Raw genomic sequence first — 26964 nt, forward strand, 5'->3', positions numbered from 1 at the left:
TAGGCTGCAGGTGCAGCCCTCCAAAGAAAAAGGTGGGGGGCATGTCGCGGGGACAGAGGTCAGCAGACAACCGAAGGCGTGAGCGCATACACGGCCTTGGGACCCAGGGTGGCTGCCGCCCTCCCCGCTTTGCTGTCTTGAACCTGGGCTGTGTACCTGGGGTGCATCTCCCCCTCCACCCCTTGGTAGCCCCTCCTCACCCAAGGGGGAGCATCCGGAACTGGCTGGAGCAGCTCACGGGCTGGCCGACCACGCTGGGCCTGCTCGAATGCTCTACGTGACACTCCAAGGCTCCCTCTGACCAAAGCCCGTGCCAGCGAGGGGGAGGGGGCCGCATGAGTTGCTGCCCGACCCAAGGCATAGACTGAACCCTCAGCCAAGAAACACATCAACTTCCTGGAACTCAGAGCCGTCATCACAGCTGTCGGCCTTCAGAGCACACGCGAGGCCGTCCTGGTTTAGAGGAGACAGTTTTGCCCCGAGCTTTGTAGGCATGGCTATGGTGCCACAGCCAGTCTGGTTGGGTCTCCTCCCCGGCCCAGCCGGGACTTCCTGCCTCAGAGAGATGTGCTTGCTGCTGGTTAAGTCCCCTGGGAGCCCAGAGCGTTTTGGGGTTGGAGTGCTGTCAGCCCTTCCCAGGTTGGCCCCACACCGGCGCCCTGGCTCTTCCTGGGCTGTTCCAGGCATCAAGCACCCCGAGTGTTTGTGGACATCCCTCAGGCCCAGCACCCCGCTAGGCTGGCCCGGTGCTGTCGTTGGTGGGCTTCTGCTGACACCCGCGGCATCCAGCTGAGCCCATCTCCCGGGGCGGCAGGCGGATGTTAGATTCCACTGCAGGGCCCTCCAGGTCCGCACAAGCTGGGAGGCTTTCTCGCTAGACCGTGGTTCCTTTTATCTCTCATCTCCTCTTCGCTATCTCATTGGTCCTGGGGACAGAAGCCTTAATCTCCTCTTTCTGGCTTCACGTAGCATTGTCCCTTATCTCCTCCGGGGCTGGAGCTGCGCTCGGGAGGGACCTCTGCCCTCTCCAGGCCATCCTGCCTCCATGGGATCTGCACCCAGCCTGTGTGGGGAGGCAAACCCAGAACCCTTCCAGCTCCTGGGGCTTCTGCTGCGTCCATAGGGCACAGCCTCTCCTCACCGGTCTTCCCCCCCCTTCCCTTTTTTTCCTTTTTCCAGGCAGTGGGGGTGGAGGTAAGGAGCATCTTGAATTTTCTTCTCAGAACCCTCTTGTGCTTTTCCACTCGGAGTTCCGGGAATCCCTCAGGCCTGGGAGAGCCCCGGACAGCAGAGTGGTGGCTCTTGTTACTCCGCTCCGCCGAAAGACGTCCTTGACGTCGGGGTCATCTCCGTCCGTGGTCAGAAGGTGGACGTTGCGGGGTCAGCCGTCCGGTTGGCTCTCTCCTCCCTGTGGTTCCCCACGTGGATTGAGGTGGTTGCTTGGAAGACTGGTGTTTTGTTTTGTTTTGTTTTGTTTTGTTTGCTTTTTAGGGCCTCACCTGAGGCACGTGGAATTCCCCAGGCTAGGGGTCAAACCTAAACTGTAGCCGCCGGCCTACACCACAGCGGCAGCCGGGATCTGAGCTGTGTCTGCGACCTACACCTCAGCTCACAGCAGCGCCAGATCCCTGAGCCACTGAGCAAAGCCGGGATCAAACCCTCATCCTCATGGATACTAGGCAGGTTCGTAACCCGCTGAACCACTGAACCACCAAGGAACTTCCTTGATGGACTTTTTATTGTTCTTTTATTTTATTTTTATTTTTACTCTTTTGTCTTTTGTCTTTTTAGGGCCGCACCCACGGCATATGGAGGTTCCCAGGCTAGGGGGTCTAATTGCAGCTATAGCTGCTGGCCTGCTCAGGAGCCACAGCAGCACTGGATCCTTAACCCACTGAGCGAGGCCAGGAATTGAACCCACAACCTCATGGTTCCTAGTTGGATTCGTTTCCGCTGCACCACGACGGGACTACTGTGGACTTTTTAAATGAGAGGAAGCAGTATGGAGTTCCTTTCGTGGCTCAGTGGTTAACGAATCCGACTAGGAACCATGAGGGTGAGGGTTTGATCCCTGGCCTCACTCAGTAGGTTAAGGATCCTGTGTTGCTGTGGCTGTGGTGCAGGCCGGCAGCTGGAGCCCCGATTAGACCCCTAGCCTGGATCCTCCATGTGCTGCGGGAGCGGCCCCAGAAAAGGCAAAAAGACAAAAAAAAAAAAAAAAAATGAGAGGAAGGAGTGGATCCAAGTTTTAATAATAAGAGTCTTGGTTATATTCTGGGAATTTTTATTTATTTATTTATTTTTAGTTTTTATTTTTTTATTTAATGATTTTTATTTTTTTCCTTTATAGCTGGTTTACAATGTTCTGTCAATTTTCTACTGTACAGCAAGGTGACCCACTCACACATACATATATACATTCTTTTTCTCACATTATCATGCTCCATCATAAGTGACTAGATATAGTTCCCAGGATATTCTGGAAATTTTTAATTCCAGAGATCTGTCTCTTTGTCTTGTGATTTTATTCATTATATATAGAACTATAGTTGGGAGTTCCCGTCGTGGCGCAGTGGTTAACGAATCCGAGTAGGAACCATGAGGTTTCAGGTTTGATCCCTGGCCTTGCTCAGGGGGTTAAGGATCCGGCGTTGCCCTGAGCTGTGGTGTAGGTCGCAGATGCGGCTCGGATCCCTTGTTGCTGTGGTTGTGGCATAGGCCAGTGGCTACAGCTCCAATTCGGCCCCTAGCCTGGGAACCTCTATATGCCGTGGGTGTGGCCCTAGAAAAGGCAAAAAGCCAAAAAAAAAAAAAAAGAAAGAAAAAAAGAACTATGGTTGGCTTTGCTTATTTCAAGTTATTGGCAATTTCTAGGGGAAAAAACCATGGAGCTAATCCTTTTTCTGATTTTCTTCCTAATAATATTTCCATTAATATTAAAACGAATAACAACAGGGGGATGTTCCCTGCTTTTTCCCCCATTTTTTTAACCGTGTGATTTCGCCTTAGGCGTCTTTAAACTTGGAGGGGCGGGATGATCTGAAAGGATGTTTTATTTGTGCATTTCTGAAACCTGATGGGAGTTATAATAAAATTGACTGGAGGGAGCTCCTACTGTGGCTCAGCAGTAACGAACCCGACTGGTGTCCCCGAGCATGTGGGTTCAATCCCTGGCCTCGCTCAGTGGGGTAAGGATCGGGTGTTGCCATGAGCTGTGGTGTAGGCCGGCAGCTGTAGCTCCGATTCGACCTCTAGCCTGGGAACTTCCATAGGCCTTGGGTGTGGCCCTAAAAAGCAAGTAAGCAAACAGATAATTGACTTGATTCCGTAGTTTAAAGGAGGTGGGTTGCAGGTCAGGTAAAACCCAGATTCTTACCCTCGTCCTGGGTGAGTTTCTGGGGTCGCTGATCTCTGGATGCTGAGGGGCAATTCTGTGTATAAGAGCATGTCCTTTTATCTGTGGGAGGGTCCATAATTCTCATCCCATCCTCAAGGAGGGTCTTGGCTGTAAGAAACATCTAGAATTCAGAGTTCCTGTCATGGCTCAGTGGTTAACGAATCCAACTAGGAACCATGAGGTTGCGGGTTCGATCCCTGGCCTTGCTCAGTGGGTTAAGGATCCAGCGTTGCCATGAGCTGTGGTGTAAGTCACAGACGCGGCTCCGATCCCGCATTGCTCTGGCGTTGGCTGGCGGCTACAGCTCCGATTTGACCCCTAGCCTGGGAACCTCCCTATGCTGCGGCCTGAGAAATGGCAAAATGACCAAAAAAACCCAAAAAAAAACAAAAAAAAGAAACATCTAGAATTACTGGACTAGTGATAAGGATTCCTCCAAGTTTAAGGGGTGGGGGTCTCTGGCCGTTCAGGGGCTATCTATCCCTGTGCATTTTTCCTTGTTTCTTGATGCTTTGTTCAAAATTCAAAGAATTTTTCAAAAGAGAAGGGCAGGGAGCACAAGGTTGGAGACCTGGAGCAGTGAGGTGTAAAGAGAGTTTATTGTGGCGTCAGAGGTTGAAGAGCAGCTGCCGCCAGAAGGGCTGGCGGAGGCCCTCACCCGCTGCAGACCGGCCTGCAGGGGTGCCTGCCTTCAGTGCTCAGGAACTGTGTGGACAAAGTGCCCAGGATTCAGGGTGATAACGGGGCATGCGACGTGTTGGGCAGGCTTTTCTGCAGACGCTCCGAAAGGGTCTGATAGGCGTGAGGGAATGGATCCGCTCTTCAGCGGATTTTGTCCAGGTCGGCCCTCTCGTGGGGGCGGTGTCCGGGGCCGCACGTGCCGGTCGCGTCGCTCAGGGCAAAGCCACGTTGCCGTTTTCTCTAATCGTGCCGAGGGCCGGGCCCAGGTCCCCACCGCCCGGCACCCCAGAGCACCCCTCCCCAAGCTCCCCAGGGGCGCCTCTAACCTAGGGAGTTCCCGGTGCCTTCCCTCCAGAAGGGCAACATCCGCCTTTTGGTCCTGATTGAGGTGATGTGGACACAGTGTCCTCGTCACCGCTTTACGTGAGGGTGGCCGAGTCCCCGTCGTCTCCTTTCTTCCCTCCGGGTCTGCCGGCTTCAGTGCCTTCTTGTCCTCTCTCCCTTACATGGGCGCCCCGTTGGCATCTGCTGTCCGCCTGCCGCGAAGATGCTTAAAGCGCCACGCGGAGCCGGCGTCGCGCCATGCCCACAGGTCGTTGCCCTCGATGCAAGGGGCCCGCTCTGGGCTTTCCTTCCGTCCGAATGACACTTGGTTCTAGTTGCTCTTGCTCGGCGGGAGTTGACCCAGGAGCTGGAAGCTTGCTTGCAAGTGCGGGCTCTGTTGTCCTTCATTTGCTCCTCTCAGTGGCGTGAGCGAAGAAAATAATACAGGGACGGGACCCTTTTTGGGGGGACCCGCTCCCAGCGTCCTCCTTTCTTGTCTTTGTAGGTTGCTCCCATCTGCTCCAGAGGCAGTGGCTTTGAGGTGTGACCCTGTCCACGCTTGGGCCCAGCCAGCGCCAGCTCCTCGGTAAAGAGGAGCCAGCTTGATAAGACGAAGAAAACAGGTCAGTGCAACTTTATTGACTTTCTTGAGTCACAGTGACTTTGAATGTTGTCTTCTCTCCCCTCCCCACGTCCTGTCAAGTGGCCTGCCCTCTGCTCGGGGTCCTCCCGAGGCTTTGGTGCAAAACCACGGTGAGACTCTCGCTGTGAACTGTGAACTGCTGGCTCTCCCTGACCCAGCGGCCTGGGTGCCCGATGAGAAGTCTCGGAAAGGGTGCCCAGGGCCTGGCTCACAGGAGGCAATGCTGCAGCGGCCCCGTGCCCTGCGTCTCCCTTCCCACCCCCGGATTCCCACCCGCTGTGCTCGGAACCGGAGCACAGGCCAGCCTGCTTGGCCAGTGGAGGTGACGGTTTCCTTTCGCGTCCGTGGTCTGCGTTTCCTGTCGTCTCTGGGCCCCGCTGGAGGACGTGATAGCCAAATGGGGCCAGTGATTTTTCTTTTGTTTTTGGTGGTTATTATTTATTATCTTTTTTGTTTGTTTTGTTTGTTTGCAGTGATGGGGCTCATGTGAAGGATGGGGTCAGGGAGCAAAGGAGAAAACAAAAATATCAGGACTGTAAATATTTATAAAGAAAAACATGCTTTGTAAATGGACCTTGAGCTGTTAAACCTGTGTTTCATTCCCTGAGATCGAGAATCAGAAGGTTTTGGTTGGTTGGTTTGGGTTATTGCGCTCGTCTGGTCCAGGGTCGGGCATGGGGTGGGTAGAATGGACTAATGCTGGCCTCTGGCTTCTGGTGAAATTAGTGCATAAATGCACCTTAATGCTGAGGTGGATTTGTTTTTTCTAACCTGGAACAGTGAGCTACATTGTTTTATACCAGGCTCCTTCCCTTCCTGCTCCATCCTCCCAGAAGGAGAACCTAGGTATAAGACAGAATTAAAGACACAGGTGCAAACCAGAATATCTCCAAAAGTCCTGTCTGGGTTGCTCCTGAAACAGCATTCCAGAGACAAGCCCAGCCACTGTTCTTCTTTTCAAACGCTGGAACTGGGAGTTTCATTTTGTTAACTGCACTTTCCAACTAGAGGCAAGAAGTCTCTATTCCAAAAAAAAAAAAATTACTGTTTACTCATTTAAACTAGGAAAAGGAAGTAAATGTAGGTGACCTTGACGTCATCAGTGGCTAGTGTCACACTTTACACTTTATCCCAAAGGAGGAAATAAATTTAGCAAATGCCTTCCTGTCCAGACAAAATGGGAAACGGCAAGACTGCATGACTTTTCTCCTTTTCCAGTTGGGATATAAGTCTTTGCAACGTTCAGCCCCTGGGTTGGTTAGTGGCTGTGACTATGGCTAGGTGTTCTGTATTTAGGACTTTAGGTAGTTTGCAAGAACATATCTTCGATGTTATAATAATTGTGACAGAAATTCTCACCCGCACTTTGGCTGTTTTTGGTAAATATATTTTTGTTCATGTCCATATTGACTCTTTTCCCTTCTCACCATTCTCTTTCCCTACTCAGTGAAAGAATTAGAGTATATTTTTTACAGCTTACAATTTTATATTTCTCCTAAAGCTGATCGCTCAAGTCTGTTCCTGGTCTGAGTAAACTCTGCCATCTAAGTGCAGCCATAGGACAAAAGCGAGATCGTCTCAACTCCTCCTACAACTCGATGGGAAGGCTCACTTTTTTCTTCCTGACATAATGTAGTTATAGTAAGGAAGACTTCTGGTCAGTTACTTGATTACTTGCTGTACATTACAGCTGCAGGGAAATCTATTTAAAAGACTGAGATGGATTTGGTATTGAAGGTGTCCACTTCTTTGAAGCCAGCAAATAATCATATGCTGATTGATGAGACCAGTTCTGGAGAACAGGTGATACTTTTGTTGGAAATTCTTTAAGAAAAAAATGAGGTGTGTGTGTCTGCTTATATGTGTATGTACTTGTGCTGCGTGCTTTTTCCCAGAGAGGAATCTGCCGAAGGAACTTTCCGAGAGAGTCAGCATGGGAAGTTGTGAAGCACAAGTTTTCATAAGTTTAAATGATCTTCCACATGGGGAAACCTCATGGAAAGACAACAGCTTTGAAGGTTCTTTTTTAAATTTTGGACACAGCCTTCCTCTTTTGTTTTTATTTTTTATTTATTTACTTTGGGGGCTGCGCCCAGGGCGTGCAGAAATTCCCTGGGCAGGGATCAAACCCGAGCCACAGTTGCAGCCTGAGCCACAGCGGGGACAATGCCTGATCCCTCACCGGCTTCCCCACCGGGGAGGCCCCGTCCTAAAGAGGGAGAGGTGGGGGGGAGACGGGCGGCAGGCTTCGTCGTGTGCTTGTGCCCTTGGTCCTTTTCCTCCACACTTGGAACCCCATCAGCTCCGAGTCCCCCAACAGTCTGCTAACAAGCAAGGCACGTTTGTCCCTCGACAAGGGAGGTGCCGTCCGTTCTTAAGGTGCTCTCGGCTGCGCTAAGGTTTTAGCGCGCACCTCTCAGCTGATGGCCGCCTCGCTTGGTAAAGGTTCGGCCCAGGCTCTCCTGCTCTGCTGCGGGACACATGTGCAGCTCCTGGGGTGTCAGCATTTGTCACGGCCTCGGTCACTTCCCCTCGACGTGGGGCAGTCGTGTTCTCTGGGGGTTGCTGCTCAGAATCCACTTTGCTCCTGAGGTAATTAATGAGTTCGATCTTCGAGGCAGCTGGGGCTGGTGAATTCAGCACACACTTAGGCTCATTGGGTACAAGGCTGGAGAATACGTCCCGTGCAAGATGGGGACAGTCGGCCTGGAGGCTTGTTTCCGGCTGGACCCAGAGCCACAGGCCCCTGCGGAGGGAGTGCCCCCAGGAAGGCCTAGGCAGTGACGTGGCTGTGGCTGCAGTTCCCTGCACCCGTCCTGTTCTTGTCACCTGGGTTTCCGATCCTTCAGTGAGCTCCTGTACTGCCTTGTCCTTGGTCACTTTCTGGGAGGGCGGGGGTGGGGGTGGTGGGGGTGGCGCTCAGGGAGCCTCTGAGACCCTTGTTTGGGATCCAGGGAGCCCGTGAAAGGAAGCTTCTGCATGTGTGTAGGTAGGAGAACGTGTGAAATACCGCAGAATCGTTGTGGCTGTTGGGAGTGAGGTGACAGCACTGTAGGGACATCAGTTAAGGCTGCAAATCAACCACAGAATGTGGTTTTGGAAGAACAAGAAGCCTGAGACGGCTCCTCTCGCCGCGCCCCCTGCCTTCTCGTGAATGTAGTTGTTGCTCTGGGGGGACGGCGGACGTCCGGTCCCCGTTCTTCCTGAGTGGAGGGACCCTCACTGAGCTTCTCTGCCTTCGCTTCCCTTCCAGTGTCAACGGGTGATACCACGAGAAGAACAAAAGAAGTGAAGGCAGCCCCATTTCCTCCTCCTCGTGGACCAGCTCGAGCGGGGGAAGGTCTGCTGCTGGCCTGGCGGTTGGGGCAGAGAATGGAGGTACCTGCAGTGGGGGCTGGGTTTTCCTCCTGTCCCTAGTCTGGGGTCCAGGGATGTTACCTGCGGGGACGTTTGAAGAAACAGTCCTGCTCACGCTGATTTGAAGTTTGGTTATCCGATAGACTTGGCTTCTCGGTTGTTTTATGCTGTTCGGGCTCCCCATTAAAATCAGGATATTGCAGCCCAGAGTGAAGTGAAAATGGAGGTTTCTCTCCAGTAGTTCTTGGGTTGAGAACACGCGCATAGTAGTAAGTGAGTTAGGCTGTCAGGAGGGTGCTGGCCAGATGGCAGCTCCCAGCCTTCCTAGTTTTGGTGGCCTTTTCCTCTCTGCCCAGCGAAAGCTTAGGAGCAGCGGAGGGACCTGCCTCGGGCGGCTGTGTAAGTGGCACTTGCTCAGAAAGGAGGCAAGCGTATCAGTTCGTGTTGCTATGACAGCACGGGTTCAGGTGGAAGCTTCCGTCCTGTGGGCCTGAGTGTCAGCTTGCAGTGAAGAAGGAGGCCTTTAGGGGTTTCCACCTGACCTGCGGTGATGGTGGCCCCGGCCAGCCCCACCCTGACAGAAGCCTAAACTTCCCAGCCATCACCCCAGCAATTTCCGATTTTCAGTTCTGTGGCCACGGCTTCCTGGACGTGTAAACCCTTGTCCCAATGACGTCAAGTTCGCCCGCTGGCTTGGAAGGTTCAGACCTGTCTTCCATCAACACCATGATGTCAGCGGTCATGAGCGTGGGGAAGGTCGCCGAGAACGGAGGGAGCCCTCAGAACGTCAAGTCCCCCTCGAAGCCTCCAGGACCAAATCGGATTGGCCGCAGGAACCAGGTAAGCGTTGGTGTGCCCACATCGGCGGAGGGCGTCTCCCCGAGCCCCAGCTTCCCGCACCAGACCCGCGGACGAGGTCAGAGCTGACCGGGCCCACCCAGAGGCCTTAATCCTTTCTCAGGAGTGACATTCCAGTTGACCTCGGTGTCCTCTCGTAGAGGGAGTTTTCCACGCTGTGCCGTCAGCATCAGTGAAAGCACCCTTACTCTGGGCCGTGGTTTGATTGAAATGCAGGCTCTCTCCAGGAGCAGGCTCTGGGGAACTCAGCTTCTTCCTCTCCTGTGACTCGATCTGTTCCCTCTCTCACGCAGCTGGTCAAGTAGGTTTGTGATGCCACCTTGATTTTGTTCTTCGAGTGTCTCCAGGTTGGGTAGCAATAAGCCCTTGGCACTGTGGCCTCCGCCGTTGACAGCTTGCAGCTGGGCTCCAGAGAACTCCTTCTGGCTGCCCGATGCCCTCCTCTTGGATTGGGGAGATCGGGGGGAGCGGGGTGTCAGGAAGGCCTTGCCTCCTCCCGGGGGAAGCTAAGCTGGGCCTTCTAGGTAACATACACACAGGCACTCGGGGAACTGCTGCTGTCCTGTCGGCAGTGAACTCCAGGGCACGGCCACGCTCCAGGGGGAGGCGAGCAGCTCCCCTTTCCCGCTCAGGGTCTCCCCAGTAGGCATTGATCTAATGGGGTCCCGCCGAAGCCTCGGGAGAAGGCTATCTTCCAAGTTTGTCTCAGGACCAGGGGCGAACTGGAAGGGAAACCTGTTGGGCTTTTGTGAGTTAATTTCCTTTTTTTAAGAAAAATCCCATGGTGACTGATCTTAAACAGAATTGTCTGAGCACAGCCTCGATGGTTTTCTGTGAATTCACTGAAATACAGCATGAGTTACGTGCCCTTCAGGAAAAGTCGTACAAGCCTGACGTCCCCCCAGCAGCGTAGGAGTGACCTCTCTCTCCTCTCTCCCGGGCTGAGGCTGCGCGGAGTGGAGCGAGGCTTCGGGACCGGAGCAGTGCTAACCTCTTCTCTCTTTTCTCCCTTGTCTCCGCCTGCCTCTCTGCCTTTGGGGACCTGAGAAAATTCTCAGCCTGTTTGACTGTGGCCTGAGCCAAGAAGGAGCGCTAGCTCTGGGAAGAAAAGGTTTATTTCCACTCTCACGTGCCTGTCCATCCATCTCTCTCCATCCATCTCCATCCCGCCCCCATGGCACAGTATACACCCAGCCAGGTACTGCAGGTGCCGAGCTCTTCCTCAAAGAGCCCAGCATTGCCCCAGCCCAGCAGAGCTGGCCCAAGTCCAGCCCCTGGTCCCTCCCAGGGGTCCAGAGACAGTAGGTAGAGCCATAGCGGGGACCTGCGGCACCTCCAGGCCTGCCTGGTAAGCGGAAGTGGCTCCGCAGGGGTGCCTGGGCCATTTCCATCCTCCTGTGTCCTCCGAGGTTCCTCGGAGGCATTGGCTTAGATTCTGAAAGGAGCCCTGGGCCAGAGGCAGAGGTCGGGTGGGAAAAACAGTGCCTTCAAAAACCTAGCCCAGTGCAGGAGAGCGCCTGTCCTTACCTGGGCGGGCAGGCGGGCTGGGAGGGCGCCCTGGGGAGAAGTCGCAGAGCAGCCAGCAGAGTTCCAGGGCAGATTAGCCACAGCCGGACGCCGACACGGGTGCCAGATTGTTTCATTATGGGATGGTTAGTTATCACATTAGCTGCTAATTTTATCTGTCAGCTCAGGAAGCGCGCGCCTTCCACCAGCACAGCCGCAGGAACTAGACTCAGGCACCCTCCCCCCCGGGCCTCTTCCAGCATTGCAGTGCTCCCTTTCTGTTTGATTTGTTTTTAAAAGTTAAATCTGAATATAGTTCCCTATACTTCAAAAAAAATTTTTTTTAAACTATAAAAATACGTTTTCAAAATATTAAATCTGAGTCTGAAGACTTCCTTTTCTCAGATGGGCTTGGATTTCGTGAACCTGGGCTGCAGTCTGCAGCCTGCCCCACCTGCCCCAAGGAGGCTCAGGCTCCAGTTCAGAGTCAACCTCAGAGTCAACCCTGTCAGGTGCAGGGGCCACTCAGTGTGTCTGGCGGCTGCCTCACGGTGAACACAGGATGACTTTTTGAAGATTCTGCATCCACAAGAGGCTGGCTACTTGGAGGCCTGGCTTTTTTATCTTTTATTTCCATCCTACCAATGAATCTCTTTTAAAAAAAAACCAGACTTTTTTTTTTTCTTTTTAGGGCCGCACCCGAGGCGTATGGAGGTTCCCAGGCTAGGGGTCCAATCGGAGCTGCAGCTGCCGGCCTGCACCACAGCCACAGCCATGCCAGATCCTTAACCCTCTGAGCAAGGCCAGAGATCAAACCCACATCTTCATGGGTGCCAGTTGGGTTCATAACCCACTGAGCCACAAATGGAATTCTTCTTCTTCTTATTATTTTTTTTTTTTAACTGTCTCCGGGTTCACCCGCTTCCTTAGAATTCACATCTGTGATTTTTTTTTTTTTTTTTTCGTAATTTGTGAGTGAAAAAATGTTTGGCATACCTATTTCTGGGACCCGAGGCTGCAGACTAGGACGAGGTGTGTATCACATAACAAGAGGCCTGTTAGGCTCTGAAGAGTGCGAGGAGGTGCCGTCGGGACCGTGTGCCGGACCCGCTGTGGGTCACTGAGCCCCCCACCCATCTGGTGTGCCCTTCATTCCGTGGTCTCCAGGGTGCCTTCCGTGTTCATCATCTCGCATGAGCCAAACACAGGGGTGTTTTGCTTCCTTGCTTTGGGGTTCATCCTTTTGGGGTTGGTTGTACACAGCCTGGTGGTTTGGGGTGTGGGCTGTCCAGCCCCTGGCCTGAGTTTTAATCCCGGCCCTGCTGCCTAAGAGCTCTGTGACTTGGGCAGGTTATGTGCCCCTCTGTACCCCAGTTTCCTCATCCAGAAAACGGGGTTCATAATAGTGGCTCTCTCTTATGGTCGAGAAAAAAGAAAAAAAAACCCGCTATGTGTACAGAGTTGAGCACATGGTAAGTGTTCAGTCATTGGTATTGTTTGCAAAGAACAGAAGCTCATTCAAACCAGTGCAAGTAAAAAATGGTCTGTTGAAAGATGCCCGAGGGTCCAGGCCTGGAGACAGCGCCCCACCTGGCCTCCCACTTCCGTTAGCACTCCTGTGGCCCCTCGCCCCCACTCTGCGTGACCTTTCCCATCACCCAGCTTAGTACCCCCCACCCCGATCCAGGCACATGTCTGCATCTTCTGGAGCCTTGTGACCCAAGCAGGTTTCTGGGGTTCAGCTCTCGTCCCCCCCGTGCTTCTGATTCAGCAAGCCACGAGCCTGGGCTGGAGCCCTGCGGTCCGCAAAGCTCCCAGGTGATGCTGCTGACCCCTGGCAGTCCGCTGATCTCAGTCTCCCAGCGTCCCCGTTCCACACTCCAGGAACAGGTGTTCCAGCCTCGATACCCGTGCGTTTGGGGCACGAGGACAGGGAGCTGTGGCGCATGGGGACTGCGTGGGTGAGGCGGCGATGAGGGCTGGGGCCAGAGGAACTCCCCATGAATTAAGTTGCTGGAAGGAAGCTCGTTTAGGGGAACATGAAATGAGCCCCCTCGCCGAGCGGCAAGCAGGTCCTCTGGTCGCCCTCTGTGAAAGACGTCTGCCTGGGCTGTCTTTCCTGTCTGCCTGTCTTTCACTCCCTTAGGAGCAGGGGCAAGCAGCTCGGGGCGCGGGGGTGCGTTTGTCACGAGAACTCCTTGAGCCCTCGTGCTAAGGTCAGGGTCCTGGGGGCCTCGAGACCAGGTAGAAAGTAGTGGCTGCCGTCTGGGTCAGCCTTGGGGAGAAATACACCCCATTTCTGGCTCAGCCGTCAGTGCCAATGAACTGAATGGTGTCTAACCAGCACAGTAATATTTATTGAGCACCTACTCTGTACCAGGCACTCTTGCAGTGCCTTCCATGTGCTGGTTGATGTCATCCTCACCGCAGGGTGGTGCGTAGATGCCACCATTTCCCGTGTTTTGCCAACGAGGAAACTGAGGGCAGACGGGAGGGTGACCCGCCAGGCTCGGCTCTTGGGTTCTGCAGCCGTGGAGACGCGGGTGCACTGTCACGCTCAGGAGAGGCGCTGGTTCACGGTGAGCGGAAATGGATTCGCCCTTTTATTCTCTCGTTTCAGGAAACGAAAGAGGAGCGGTCTTCCTATAACTGTCCCCTGTGTGAGAAGATTTGCACCACGCAGCATCAGTTAACGATGCACATTCGCCAGGTTCGCTGCTGCATTTGTGTTTTTGGTTTAAACCATTCTTCCTCAAGGGAGGAGAGGCGATTTTATCTCAACAGATGGATTGTGGCTGGGTTTCATTTAGGTTTGAAGTGCACGGAGCTCCCATCGTGGCTCAGTGGTTAACGGATCCGACTAGGAACCATGAGGTTGCAGGTTCGGTCCCTGCCCTTGCTCAGTGGGTTAAGGATCTGGTGTTGCTGTGAGCTGTGGTGTAGGTCGCAGACGCGGCTCCGATCCTGACTTGCTGTGGCTCTGGCGCAGGCGGGTGGCTACAGCTCTGATTCGACCCCTAGCCTGGGAGCCTCCATATGCCTTGGGTGCGGGCCTAGAAAAGGCAAGAAAAGACAAAAAAAAAAAAACGAAAGCGGTCTGATGTGCTCTTAATTTTGAGGGGCGGTTATGGGCTAGTTTTTGTGTCTGTTATTGTGACACAGTCCCGGGTCAACACAGGATTTCTCTTCCGAATCTGGCGAACGTCTGGCTCACTGACCACATAGAACAGAAGACTTTGCATCATGCGCTCCTGGTCGGCGTGAACCACATCTTCTCACCCTACAGTGAGACTAGTTGTCCTTACATCCATCACGCGGCAGGGAATTTCCTTGACTTGGGATCTCGTTCAGCTTTTACTCTTTGTTCCGGGGTTTGTGCTTCTCCCTTGCCTTCCACGGCCGGTTCATGACAAAGTACTGATGAACCTAGAGCAGTATTCACAGCATAAGATGGTGGCGAATGATAGCATCATTCGGTAACTTGGTTTGGATAGGAATGTTCCTCTCCACACCTTTCAGAGGCCAGAACTCCCTCAACCAGGCAGGTTTCGGTCCTCGTTCCCTGGCAGCTGGACTGAGTAATCACACTCGGAGTTAACGCGAGGACCCTATTTCACGTTTCCTCTGCTCACGTTAATGCCTGCGGTCGCTTCATCTACGTGTGTCTCTAAGAAAGACCTGCAGAGGCTCCACGTTCTGAGCCTTGCGGAAGTAGTACTTGTCAAAGCTGGACCATGGGAATGGAAGATCCTGCAAAATGTTGATTTGCCTGTGGTCCTGATAGATCTTGATATTTGGGAAGATATTTCAAATGAAACAACCAAACAAAATAGCTGAGAATTGTTGCTGTTTTTTTGCTTCATAAAGCTCTGAATTTGCAGTTCGTCATCGTCGACTCTTGACCCATCTTCCGAAGTGACCGCTGTGATTTTTTTTCTGCAGCACAACACGGACACTGGAGGGGCAGACCATTCATGCAGCATCTGTGGGAAGTCGCTGAGCTCGGCCAGCTCCCTGGACCGCCACATGCTGGTACACTCTGGGGAGAGGCCTTACAAGTGCACTGTGTGTGGCCAGTCTTTTACCACCAACGGGAACATGCACAGGTGGGTGAGGGCAGAGTCTCTGCCTGCTGGCTGGAGGCTGCAGGTGGACAGAAAGCAAGTGCCTTTGAGCCGTCTTGCTCTTTAGGCATCAAGAGTATAGAAGAGCCAGAGATGGTTTCGCCGGCCTGCTGCTGTGTACAGTTGCCTGTGTGTTAGAGGTGTGTCTGTTCCTGGGCTAGAACTTTGGCCCCTGGGGGATCTTCAGGGTGGCCCTGTGCCAGTTGGAGTTGGTTTGCTTAGGTGCCAGCGGTGGGCAGCTGATGAGATCCAGAGGAACTAGAGGATGGGCGTGCTCACCCTTGCCTTCTGAAAACTCTTCTTTCTTCGAATAGGCCCACCAGATTCCCTGCAGGCGAAACATTTCTGGAGCATTGAATAAATAGTTAAGTGGGCTGTTCTAGAGCTTCAGGATAAGATAGGCTAAAATGCAGAAAAAGAAAATCTGATAAATGTCAGGAATTTACTTCCTGAGGGAGAGAGCGGCTCACTCAGCAAGGGGTGAGAGCTCGGTGATGGACAGGTTAAAATGCTGTGGGAGGAACCAGTGGAAAATGCGCTTGATAGAGTGATGACTTATGTTTTAGGGGTAAAACCAATTTTTTTAGTGATCTTTTTTAACATAAACATTTTAGAAACATTGGAATTTTAGGAAAACATTTTAAAGGGACTCAAAATTTCATGTTCTCAAAAAAACTCGGACTATTTTTATTTTTCCATAGTCCCTTGTAGGCATTATGTTGATTTCTCTTTCAACGTTGACTGACATTTTTATTACACATTTATTTCAAAAGAAAACTTTACGTGGTTGTGAAGTTGACATTTTATCCTGTTGAGTGCTGAGATGGCCCAGTGTGTTCCACCTGGGACCACTCGATGATCCGCTGATGGAGTCCTCAGGACACACTAGCGCCGGGATTTGGAATTAGGCGCCTGATTTCCAGATCTCTACCCTGCTGCTTACGCGTTGTCCGTCCTCAGCAAGTTGCTTGACCTTCGTTCCTCCTCTTGAAAAGGAGCTTTTCGAGAGTGGTCACCTCCCTGCACCTTGATGCAGATGAGGAGATAGCGGGTTTGTCCTATGCTAGGCCCTCAGCCAGTGTGAGTGGTTATTGTTACTTGCATTTCTGAGTAATGCTGCAACAGTTTGAGGCCCGTGGATTTATTAGTCTTAACTCCTATAAGTAGGTAGAGTCTGACTTTATGAAAGGTATCAGTATTTTAAAGAATTGTGACGAAGAGTTTTACTTTTTTTTTTTTTTTAATCCATGTAAATTCCAGTCCCCTTTGCTCCTCATTTCCTCTTGGGAGTACAAAGCAGGAAGCAACTGGGAATTCCCATCGCGGCTCAGCGGTTAACGAACTTGACTAGTCTCCATGACCACACGGGTTCGATCCCTGGCTTGGCTCAGTGGATTAGGGATCCGGCATTGCCGTGAGCTGTGGTGTAGGTCGAAGATGCGGCTCCGATGCTGTGGCTGTGGTGTAGGCCGGCAGCTGTAGCTCCGATTGGACCCTAGCCTGGGAACTTCCATGTGCTGTAGGTGCAGCCCTAAAAATCACACACACACACACACAAGGCAGGAAGTAAATACCATCACTGTTTTATACATTTTTTACCTTTTTTACATCAGCCTGTTAGTATCACTTGCCTTCTGTTTGCCATTTGTTTTGTTTTGCTGCTCCTATCCCCCTGCAAAAAAAGAAAAAAGAAAAAATGCCTTGCGTATTTGAGCTCTCAAAATCTGGTCCCCAAGGTAGTGCCTGTTCCTTCTTGGACACTTTCCCTGCTTTCTCCTACTCAATTTCAGGACGTTTCCACCCCCCACCCCCACAGAGAAACTGTACCCATTAGCAGTCACTTCTCATTACTGCCCACCCTCTGCCCTAGGAAAGGGCTCGTCCACTTTCCCTCTGGATTCACCTCTTCTGGACTTTTCATATGGTATGTGGTCTTTTATGACCGGCTTCATTCACTTAACGTTAATGTTTTCAAGATTCATATATGTACATGGTAGCATCTGTCAATGCTTTATTCTTTCTTTCTTTCTTTCACTTTTTTTTTTGTTTTGTTTTTTTAGGGCCAACCCCGTGGCATGTAGAAGTTCCCAGCCCAGGCTAGGAGTCGAATTGCAGCTACAGCCGCCAGCCTGCGCCGCAACCACACCAACGTGGGATCCAAGCCCTGTCTTCAACCCACACCACAGCTCACAGCAGTGCCGGATCCTTAACCCACTGAGTGAGGCCAGGGATCGAACCCTTGTCCTCATGGATCCTAGTCGGGTTCGTTACCACTGAGCCACACCGGAACTGCATTAATTACCTTATTCTTTCTTGTCACGTAGCAGCCCCCTGTATGGACATACCACATTTTACTCACCTCTTCATTACTTGGACATTTGAATTGTTTTTGCTCTTGGCCTGTTATGAGTAATGCTGCCGTTATCATTCCTGTAGAGCTTTTTATGTGGACACGTGCTGCTCTTTCTCTCAGGGAGGTACTTGGGCGTGTGGTTGATTGCTGGGCGCTGTGGGGAATCCATGTTTAGCGCTCTGCGGGAGGGGTGGCCAAGCTCATCTCCGGAACGGCTGTGACATTTCACACTCCCACCAGCAGTGTGTGAGGGCTGCAGTTGCACACGTGCTTGTTGTCGCTTGTTACTGTCCGTCTCTTTTATCACAGCCACCCTGGGAGGTGTGCAGTGAAACCCCCTGAGTTCATCGTTTGAGTCTACAGTTCATTTGGAGTTAACATCCATGTACAGGGTCAGGAAGGAGTCCAAGTTCAGTCTTTCGTACGATTTGTTTAAAAACTCTGCTTCCCCCATTGCACTGTATTGATTACTGTAGCGTTTTGGAAAGTTTTGAAATTGAGAGGTGAGAATCCTGGAACTTGGATCTCTTTCTAGATTGTTGTGACTCTTCCCGGTTGCTTGCATTTCTGTAAGAATTTTAGGGTCTGCTTATCAATGTCTGGCAAAAAAGGGCAGCTGGGGTAATGACAGGGTTCCTAAAAGGCGGGGGCAGGTTGGGGAGCACCGTCCTAACAGGACTGCAGCTTTGGCATAGGGTACTTTCCGCTTATTGAGGTCTTAATGAATTTCTTTCGAGTATCATTTTATTGTTTTTAGAGTGCAAGTTTTGTATTTATTTTGTTCTTTTTGGTGGTATTGTAAATGGAATTGTTCTCTAATTTCATTTTCTGACTGTTCATTGCTAATAAAGAAGATAAGAGTTCCCTTTGTGGCACAGCAGAAGCAAATCCAACTAGTATCCATGAGGATGTGGGTTCGATCCCTGGCCTCGTGTAGTGGGTTAAGGATCCGGCGTTGCTGTGAGCTGTGGTGTAGGTCACAGACGTGGCCCATATCCTGCTGTGGTGTAGGCTGGCAGCTGTAGCTCCGATTCAACCCCTAGCCTGGGAACTTCCGTATATCGCAGGACCAGCCCTAAAAAGCAAAAAAAAAAAAAAAAAAAAAAAAGAAGAAGAAGGAAGAAAGGAAGGAAAGAAAAAATAATTCAAATTTTGTATTGATTTTGTTTCCTACAATTCTTCTCATCTCATTCATTCATTCTAATAGTTATTTGATGGCTTCCTTAATATTTCCTAAATTTAAGACCATGTCATTTGCAAATAGTGATAGTTTTCCTTTTTCTTATAAAACTGATCTGGATGCATTTTATTTTTCTTGCCTGCTGACCCTGCAAGCCCCTCCAGTACGATGCTAAATGGAAGTGAATGAAGCCAACGGACGGCCTTGTCTTATCTCTGATCTTGCGGAGAAAGCTGCCAGCCTCTCCCTGTTCAATATGTTATTAGTTGAAGGTTTTTCATAAATGCCCTTTGTCAGTTTGAAGAAGTTCCCTTCTATTCCCGGTTCGCTGGCTGTTTTTCTCATGACAAGGTGTTGGATTTTGTCAGAGGCTTTTCCTGCATCTATCAAGATGGTCAGGGGGGGTTTTGTCCTTTACTCTGTTTTGGATGGTAAACTAACCTTATTCCTGAGATAAATCCCACTTGGTCACAATGGATAATCATTTTCTCCTATGTCGATGGATTGAGTTTGCTGGTATCTTGTTAAAGATTGTTGCCTACATTCATAGTCTGTAGTTTTTGTGTTGTCCTTGCTGGCTTTTATATCAGGGTAATACTAGCGTCAGAGAGTGAATGGGGAAATACCTCCCGCCTCCCCGTTTTTTAGAAAAGATTGTGAAGAGCTCTTTTTAAGTGTGTGGTAGAATTCCCCAGTGAGGCCATCTGGGCTGTTCTTTCTGAGAAGTTTTGAAATTATTATTAATTCAGTGTCTTTCCTTATGGTAGGTGTGCTCAGATTTTTTTTCTTTTTTTTTTTTTTTTTTTTTTTTTGTCTTTTTGCTATTTCTTGGGCCGCTCCCGCGGCATATGGAGGTTCCCAGGCTAGGGGTCCAGTCGGAGCTGTAGCCATCGGCCTACACCAGAGCCACAGCAACGAGGGATCCGAGCTGCGTCTGCAACCTACACCACAGCTCACGGCAACGCCGGATCCTTAACCCAAGGAGCGAGGCCAGAGATTGAACCCAAAACCTCATGGTTCCTAGTCGGATTGGTTAACCACTGCGCCATGACGGGAACTCCCTCATATTTTTTTTCTTCTTGAGTCATTTTCAGTAGCTTATGTCTTTTCCAGAAATTTAGCCATTTTGTCTTAAGTTATATAATTGGTTGGCATAGGTGGTTCATAGTGTCCCTTATAATCCTATTTATTATGTATGGTCAGGAATAATGTCTCCTCGTGCATTCCTGATTTTAATAATTTGAGTCTCCTCAGTGTTATTCCTTACTCAGTCTAGCTAGACATTTAGTCAGTTTTATTGTTTTTTTTTTCAAAGAACTTTTCGATTGTGATATTCCTCTGCTCCTTTTCTTCTCCGCTTCATGAGTTTTCCACTCTAAACACAATTATTTCCCTTCTTCTGCTTACTTTAAGTTTAGTTTGTGCTCCTCTTTCCAGTGTTTTAAGGTAGAAGATTAGACTGTTTAATTGAGAACTTTTTTGATACCGGCATTTATAGCTGTATGTTTCCCTTTAAGCATTGCTTTCATCCCATCCCATAAATTTGTGTACGTTGTGTTTTCTTTTTTATTCATCTCGAAGTAGTTTCTAATTTCTCTGTGATTTCTTCTTTGGTTATTTAGGAATATGTTCAACTTCCACATATTTGCAAGTTGCCAAACTTTTTGCTATTATTAACTTCTGATTTGATTCCACTGTAGTTGGAGGACGTACTTTCTATGATTTCCGTTCTTTTAAATTCATTGAGGCTGGTTTTATGGCCTAGCATGTGGTCTGAACTAGAGAATGTCCCATGTCTGTTTGAGAAAAATGTACATACTGTTTTTGTTGTGTGGAGTGTACCCTTGATGTACTGTCACTTCAGCTGATTTACATATTGTTCAAGTCTTCTGTTTCCTCATCGATCTGCATTGATCTTTGTGTGTTCTACCTGTAAGGTTTATTCAGTTATCATCCCTTTTCACAGAAGAGGAAACTTGCTTAGGATCAAAGTCGGTGCCGAGGTTTGAACTTAAGCTTAGAGGCCATGAAAAATAATTGATGTAGCTTTTTGTCACTTTGCATATTAGAAAAAAGCACTCTTTCAGCTCTGCCGTCTTTCGAAACAGTTGCGTGTCACTGTAGAGTGTGATGTTCACAGGTAGCCGTTCTCAGCCGCGCTGCCCGTGGGTCTGCTGAGTGTGGTCATGGATAAACAGAAATGACCTTGAATTTTTTATAGCACAACTCTTGATAGTACCCTAAGATATGTTTCTCATTTATGAACAGTGCATATTGGAGTTTTTGGTAAATTGCTGTTGACAAGTTTGTTTTTTAAGGGCCGCACCTGAAGCCCTTAAAGTTCCTAGGCTAGGGGTCAAATTGGAGCTGCAGCTGCCAGCCTACATACACTGTAGCTTGCAGCACCACATACTTAACCAACCCACTGAGTGAGGCCAGGGATCGAACCCACGTCCTCGTGCCCTCACACATACTGGTTGGGTTCTAAACCTGCTGAGCCACAATGGGAGCTCCTACAAGTATTGTTAAAGCAGGCCTTAGGGTGTTCATTTGTGCTAATTTTGGATTTTGTGCTGATTTCATTTATTGTGAGTCATCTTGATTTGAAGGAGGGGGCTAATCATTGGGGGGCCGAGTTCTAGTCCCAGTTCTGTAGAACTTTTCGGAAATCTCCAGTTTTCTCTGCTTTACCAACAGGGCATAGCAAAACCTCATTCAGAACTTGTGCTCAAACGCAGTGAGTGTTTGTGGGAGCATTTTGAAGGCTTGTAGGGTACCATGGAAGTGTGCTGGGTCGGGGGTCTTTCTGAGTTGGTGCTTTCAGAGCTGAAGGCACCCCTGTGATCACCTTCGAGAGGTGAGCACTCCGAGCTGTGTGACCCTGGCAGGTTCATTGACCTCCCTGTGTCTTGGTCACTTCATCTGTAGAAGGCGGTGCTACTGTGCCAATTGGAACATTGCAGGGGATTCATGATTTAACACATGCCAAGCACATAAGATAATGGTTAGTTAACTAGGACTTAGAAATAAATTTAAATAAATGGTCATTAATGTCGTTGTTCTTTGTGCCACTGAGGGAAGGTGTAACGGCTGAACAGTCATATAATGCCAGAAAATGAATGAAGAAGTTATTTTTCCCTTTGTTCTTTCCTAGATTAAACTGGTAATTTAAACATCAAAACTTTATTTAGAATATTTGAGTTGATCACACTGCCTTTATTTCATCTTCTCTGTAGAAAATCGCAAACAATGCGTTAAAAGAGCACTTGGTTTTCAGTCCTCAGTCGCAATCAGCACCACCTTCCCTTGTTGGTGAAACTGTGCTTTTGGAAAGAAATGTGTATAAAAATGTGAAAACACTTACAAAAATGTGCCAGAGAGAGTAGAGTTAGATTTATTTGTCCTGGTGGATCTGTTCCAGAATCTGATACTCCAGTGGTGAGCTGTGATCTCTCCTGAGCAAATACCTGTGTTACATTAATCAGGGGCCAGAGCCCCGCTGGGATGTGTGTGCAGGAATTAAAAAGAAGAGTGAGGGCCCGAGTCTGGAGTAGCTGCATCCTTGTTTGATTTTTCTAGGCGTGAAAGGAAGTCAGTGGACTGTGTGTTTGCTGCTCAAAACCAAGAAGTTCTGTGTCTCATTTTCCTTCTGCTGCTGCTGCTGCTGCTTTCAAGATCTGTGGCAGCAGCTGGGACTCTTGAGCCGGGAGCCGATGGCCAGGGCTGGGCACCTACCCCTAGGGCCCTGTTCTGCCTTCACTGTCACCTGCCCTGGGCCCCCTTACCTGTGACAGGACTCTGTGCTGAGTGTCAGTCCCTCCCCTCAGGGCTGCAGGACCCCTCTGTGATGTGAGTCCCTGTAGTGTGGACTTGTAGGTCGGGTTCTCCGAGGCCTAATCGCACAAGGCTGGTCCAGTGCCCCTGCCCTCAGCCCCCGGCTCACCCCGTTCTCAAGGTCATCTACACGAGCCCAAGTGCCGTGTGCCTGCGTATGTGTGCACGCACTCAAGTTTCCTGGCTGAGCCCCGCCTTGCCCGTGTTTACTGCCCAGCGGCGTGCTGGAGGAGGCAGATCTGGACTCCACCCCAGATTTTGGTTGCTTTAACCCCTAGAGGGCTTCACTATGCATCTCACAGTGTGGACCTCGAGAGCTGCATCCTTCTCCATTTCCAGTTATTCCTAGCTGATGAGGAGATACTCGTTGCAGCTACCCACTTTATAAAGCAACTCTCTCTCCTTTGGCCACGAGTCATTTTATGAGAGTTCATTTGTTGTCTTTGTTTATGAGGCTAATCAGTCCTTCTGTAGTGTTTCCTTCACTGTCGTTTTATGAGAGGACCGTCAACCAGTAGAACCGTCATATTTATTTAAAAAAAAAACATTTCACAGAATCAGGTAGCAGATCAAATTACGTGTGGTCACGTTGATAGTTGCAGTGTAGCATTAATAAGCCCATTACCTACACTGCACACAGAGTTTAAAACTTCGTTCGAAGGCAAGTGTGGGGAGTTGCCATCCTGGCTCAGCGATGAACGAAACCTGACTAGGATCCATGGGTACATGGACTCCATCCCTGGCCTCGCTCAGTGGGTTAGGGATCCGGCGTTGCCATGAGCCGTTGTGTAGGTTTTAGGCAAGGCTTGGATCCCAAGTTACTGTGGCTTTGGTGTAGGCCAGCAGCTACGGCTCCAGTTTGACCCCTAGCCCTGGAACTTCCACATGCCACACGTGCAGGCCTAAGAAGACAAAAATAAATAAATGAATAAATACATGCAAGCAAGTGTAAAGTGTAACAGAATCACTTTGTTGTGCAGCAGAAATTATCACCACTTTGTAAATCAGTAAATAAAATGCCACCAAAACTTTACAAATGTAAAAAAATAAAAAGGAATTGTATATTTGGTAAATAGGGAGACTTAGAGTGATGCCAGTTCCAGCTTATTTTGAAAAAGTTTGGAGGAGAGACCGTCTCAATTTAGTATCATATCCGGTATAGTTTTTCAAGTTGCCACATCCCTGTCTGCAGATTCTCATGTTTTTGAGGTTTGAAAATCCTTTATCCCAAACCTTTCTAAATAGCCTAGTTCCTGAGCAGAATAATAGGCTGCCATCACAGTGCAAAACACGTATCATGGAAACATCCCCGTGGCTCCGGCTTTTAACTTCCCAGAACTCCTTATCAGTCTGCTCCCATGTTGAAAGTTTGGATTGAGCCGTGCTTGTCTTCCAAAACAAACCTGGGAAACTGAGCCAGGGCCCGCCCTCTGGGAGCGTGCAGTGTAGGAAAAAGGGCACTGAGCTTTGCAGTTTGCACAACTTTCCAGAAAGTGCCAGACGGCAGAGCTGTGAAGAAGTGATGATACTTGAAAGGATTGAAAGGGATCTCATTTGGAAAGAATCCAATCTCTGAAATGGGTCTTTTTCTTTGGAAGATCGTAATTATAAAATAGGGAATTAACATCCATTTTGCTCCTCATCTTAGGAACTGTGGACTTTGGAGCTGTGCAGGGGGTCGTGGGGCGCATATCATGTTAGGGACACGCAGGAGAGAGACCCTGGCAGGAGCCAGAGCAGGCTTTTCTAACTCACTCCTCCATCCTCGGAAGAGGTCCCCTCGGGCGCCGGCACACCCTCCAGAGAGCAGGGGTGTGTAACCGTCCAGGTGTGGGTGTCAGAGGTGCAGGGGAGGCAGGGGGTTCCTGCTTGTCTTGCTCCCCCCGCAGTGGGCCTGCCTTTATCTGCCCCCGAGCACAGCAGGTGCAGGCCCTGCGGATGCCGCCGGAGAGTGGGCAGTCTTCAGGAGCAGAGGCTTATGTGCTCCTGTTATGCGGGAAGAAAGCATGCGCTGCTCAGAAATGTGACCTGCTCCGTGACAGACGAGACCACAGAGGCTCTGAATTTAGCACACAACTCTCAGATGCTTAGACGCAGCCAGCCCTTGGCGTGTACTGCCGAACTTGGGCATCTGAACAGGTGGCCAGCATTAAAGGGCTGAAGGAGCAGAGGTAGGGCAGTGTCACTTCTTTACCCTCCAAGCCCAGCAAGAGGAAGGGCCCTGTGAAAATCTGTCACGGTCATAATCGAGTTTCGGAGGGCACCCCGCAACTAGCTTTGCACCTGCTACTCCTCAAGAGCGGAGGGGAAGATGCAGAGGCCTGGGCCCGCCCGTCTTGAAACGAGTCGCGCAGCAGGTGCTTGGTGCCTGGCGTACTCCTTGGAGGGAAGGAAGGTCTTAGGTCAGATTGAACGCAGAGAATTTATTTTAGGAAAGAAGTCTGAGGGTCACACTACCCAGGACTAGATAAACGCTTTGTTTCCTTTGAGATACTGCTATAAGAAAGAAGAGGGAGTTCCCATCGTGGCACAGGGGTAACAAACCCGACTAGCATCCATGAGGATACAGATTCCACCCTGGGCCTCACTCAGTGGGTTAAGGACCTGGCGCTGCCGTGAGCTGTGGTGTAGGTCGCAGACACAGCTTGGCTCTGGCGTTGCTGTGGTGTAGGCTGGCAGCTGTAGCTCTGATTTGACCCCTGGCCCGGGAACTTCCATATGCCTCTTGTGAGGCTCTAAAAAGACAAAAGAAAAAAAAAGAAAAGAAAAAGAAGGGAATAATGATTATATAATAACATTTTTCTTTTTTTTTTCTTTTTTGGTCTTTTTGCCATTTCTTGGGCCACTCCCATGGCATATGGAGATTCCCAGGCTAGGGGTCTAATCAGAGCTGTAGCCACAGGCCTACGCCAGAGCCACAGCAATGCAGGATCTGAGCCGCATCTGCAACCTACACCACAGCTCACGGCAACGCCGGATCGTTAACCCACTGAGCAAGGCCAGGGATCGAACCCGCAACCTCATGGTTCCTGGTCAGATTCGTTAACCACTGCGCCACGACGGGAACTCCGTATAATAACATTTTTCTTATCTGTAACTAAGTCTCTGTTCCTTAGGGGGGAAAGACAAATCAGGAGAAAATACCTTTCAGGGCTGCTCAGAGGTCTTGACACACTCGGGTCCACTTAGAAGATGATAAACTAAAGATTGTTGGAGGCTTTGTGTGAATGAGATGCTCGTGTCGTCTCTGCACCATCAGCACACCTGTCTGAACTGGGCCGGACCTGCAGTTCTCCCCTCGGGTGGGTCTTTGGTGAATATTGGTAGTTTCACAAGTGTGCTTGGGTATCAAGACAGTTTCTATGTGTACTTAGTACCCTGTTCTGAACCAGTCAGACACGCTTCGGGTGTAGATTAGAAAGCCTTTTCCTAGCTAGGGTGACACGTTTTTCTTTTTAACCAGAGGAAAAAGAAAGCTATTCCCTGATCATTCCGCTTAACATGCTTTTCACTCTCTCGAGAGTCTACCTCATTAAGAGGCCCAGAATTTTCCCCTCGAGAGGGAATGTTTGCAAATATATTTATCACAGCAAAATGTTTTAAGTTACCAGTTTCCCCCAATAGCATTGTTAATCTGTCACCAAATGAGTTTATTTTTTGATTATATTTAAACGTTTTTAGCCTTTCTTTACATCTCATTGGCTGGAGTTAAAACGTGTATGCTTTCATTTTAACTTAGGTAGTTGTTTAAATAAAGGTGGCCTCTCTGTGGGTCCTCTGAGAGCCCTTCCTTCCTCTCTGGTTACATCTGATAAAAGATGCTCAGAGCAAGGAGGAAGAGGGCCACCATCGCTGGATCTGTAATGGGGGTGATGTTTTGCTCCCAGGGTTTATTATCAGGGTTAAATGATAGAATCATTAATTTTATATAAATTATACTGCAATCAAGCCTCTGGCTCACATAAGATATTCAGTAAACGGTAGCTCCCCTCTTTCCCTTCTCCCTGCAGGCAGTTTAACCCACTGGTCCCCTCTACCTGCCGATATCTACAAAACCAACCAATTGCTTCTGTGCCCTGTGACCTTGAGGATTTCAGGCTGCATCCTAAGAACATGATGGTCAGAGCGTAGTGTTTTGTAGGGTAGCTGTGTCCATACACCTCTTCTGAATTGTACAGATCCCAGAGCCTCAGTATTTGAACACTTCTGGGTTTGGGTTTTTTTTTTTTTTTTTTTTTTTTTTTTTGATTTCTCGTTTTGTGATATTTTATATTTTTCATGTGGATTTGCATTTATACCCTTAGGGGAGATTTGCATTTATACTATTAGGGGAGAGTCTGTGGCCCTTTTCAGAATTTTTACTTTTCCTTTTTGGAAATCTGCGCATAGTAGAAGGCTAACACTCTTCTCTGAGAAAGAGAACAGGTCAGAGTGACGTGTCACACAGTGTTATTCTTCACATGAGATACAAAATATAAGAAAATAGCAAAGCTGGAAGGTTTTGGTTTTTGTTTTGTATTTCCCTATGCCCTCGTGGCATACGGAAGTTCCTGAGCCAGGGATTGAATCCCAGCTGCAGCTGCAACCTACGCCACAGCTTAGCCCACTGTGTCACAGTGGGAATTCCACAAAGATGGAAGTTGACCCATTTCAGTTGACAGTCTCTTGTGCAGTGTGATTTGTGTTTGCTAGACTGACGTCTTCAAC

At 49.7% G+C, this 26964-nt stretch overlaps 1 protein-coding gene across 12 annotated transcripts in view; it reads left to right on the forward strand.

The window, feature by feature from the left end:
• The window catches only part of RREB1 (ras responsive element binding protein 1), a 175443-nt gene that overhangs the window by 105431 nt on the left and 43048 nt on the right, over positions 1 to 26964 (forward strand). For all 12 annotated transcript variants that reach the window (XM_084967314.1, XM_084967312.1, XM_005665552.4 and 9 more), the window contains 5 exons: positions 4908 to 5025; positions 8299 to 8423; positions 9030 to 9242; positions 13387 to 13476; positions 14709 to 14872. In XM_084967314.1, coding sequence (XP_084823440.1) covers positions 9072 to 9242; positions 13387 to 13476; positions 14709 to 14872 — 425 coding nt within the window. In that variant the 5' untranslated portion in view covers positions 4908 to 5025; positions 8299 to 8423; positions 9030 to 9071. The remainder of the gene's footprint in view (positions 1 to 4907; positions 5026 to 8298; positions 8424 to 9029; positions 9243 to 13386; positions 13477 to 14708; positions 14873 to 26964) is intronic.

This window comes from Sus scrofa, chromosome 7, assembly GCF_054392235.1.
Source record: "Sus scrofa isolate SSC_HxYL_T2T_F1_AM1 chromosome 7, Sscrofa_HxYL_maternal_Yorkshire_Landrace_v2.0, whole genome shotgun sequence".
Taxonomy (NCBI): Eukaryota; Metazoa; Chordata; class Mammalia; order Artiodactyla; family Suidae; genus Sus; species Sus scrofa.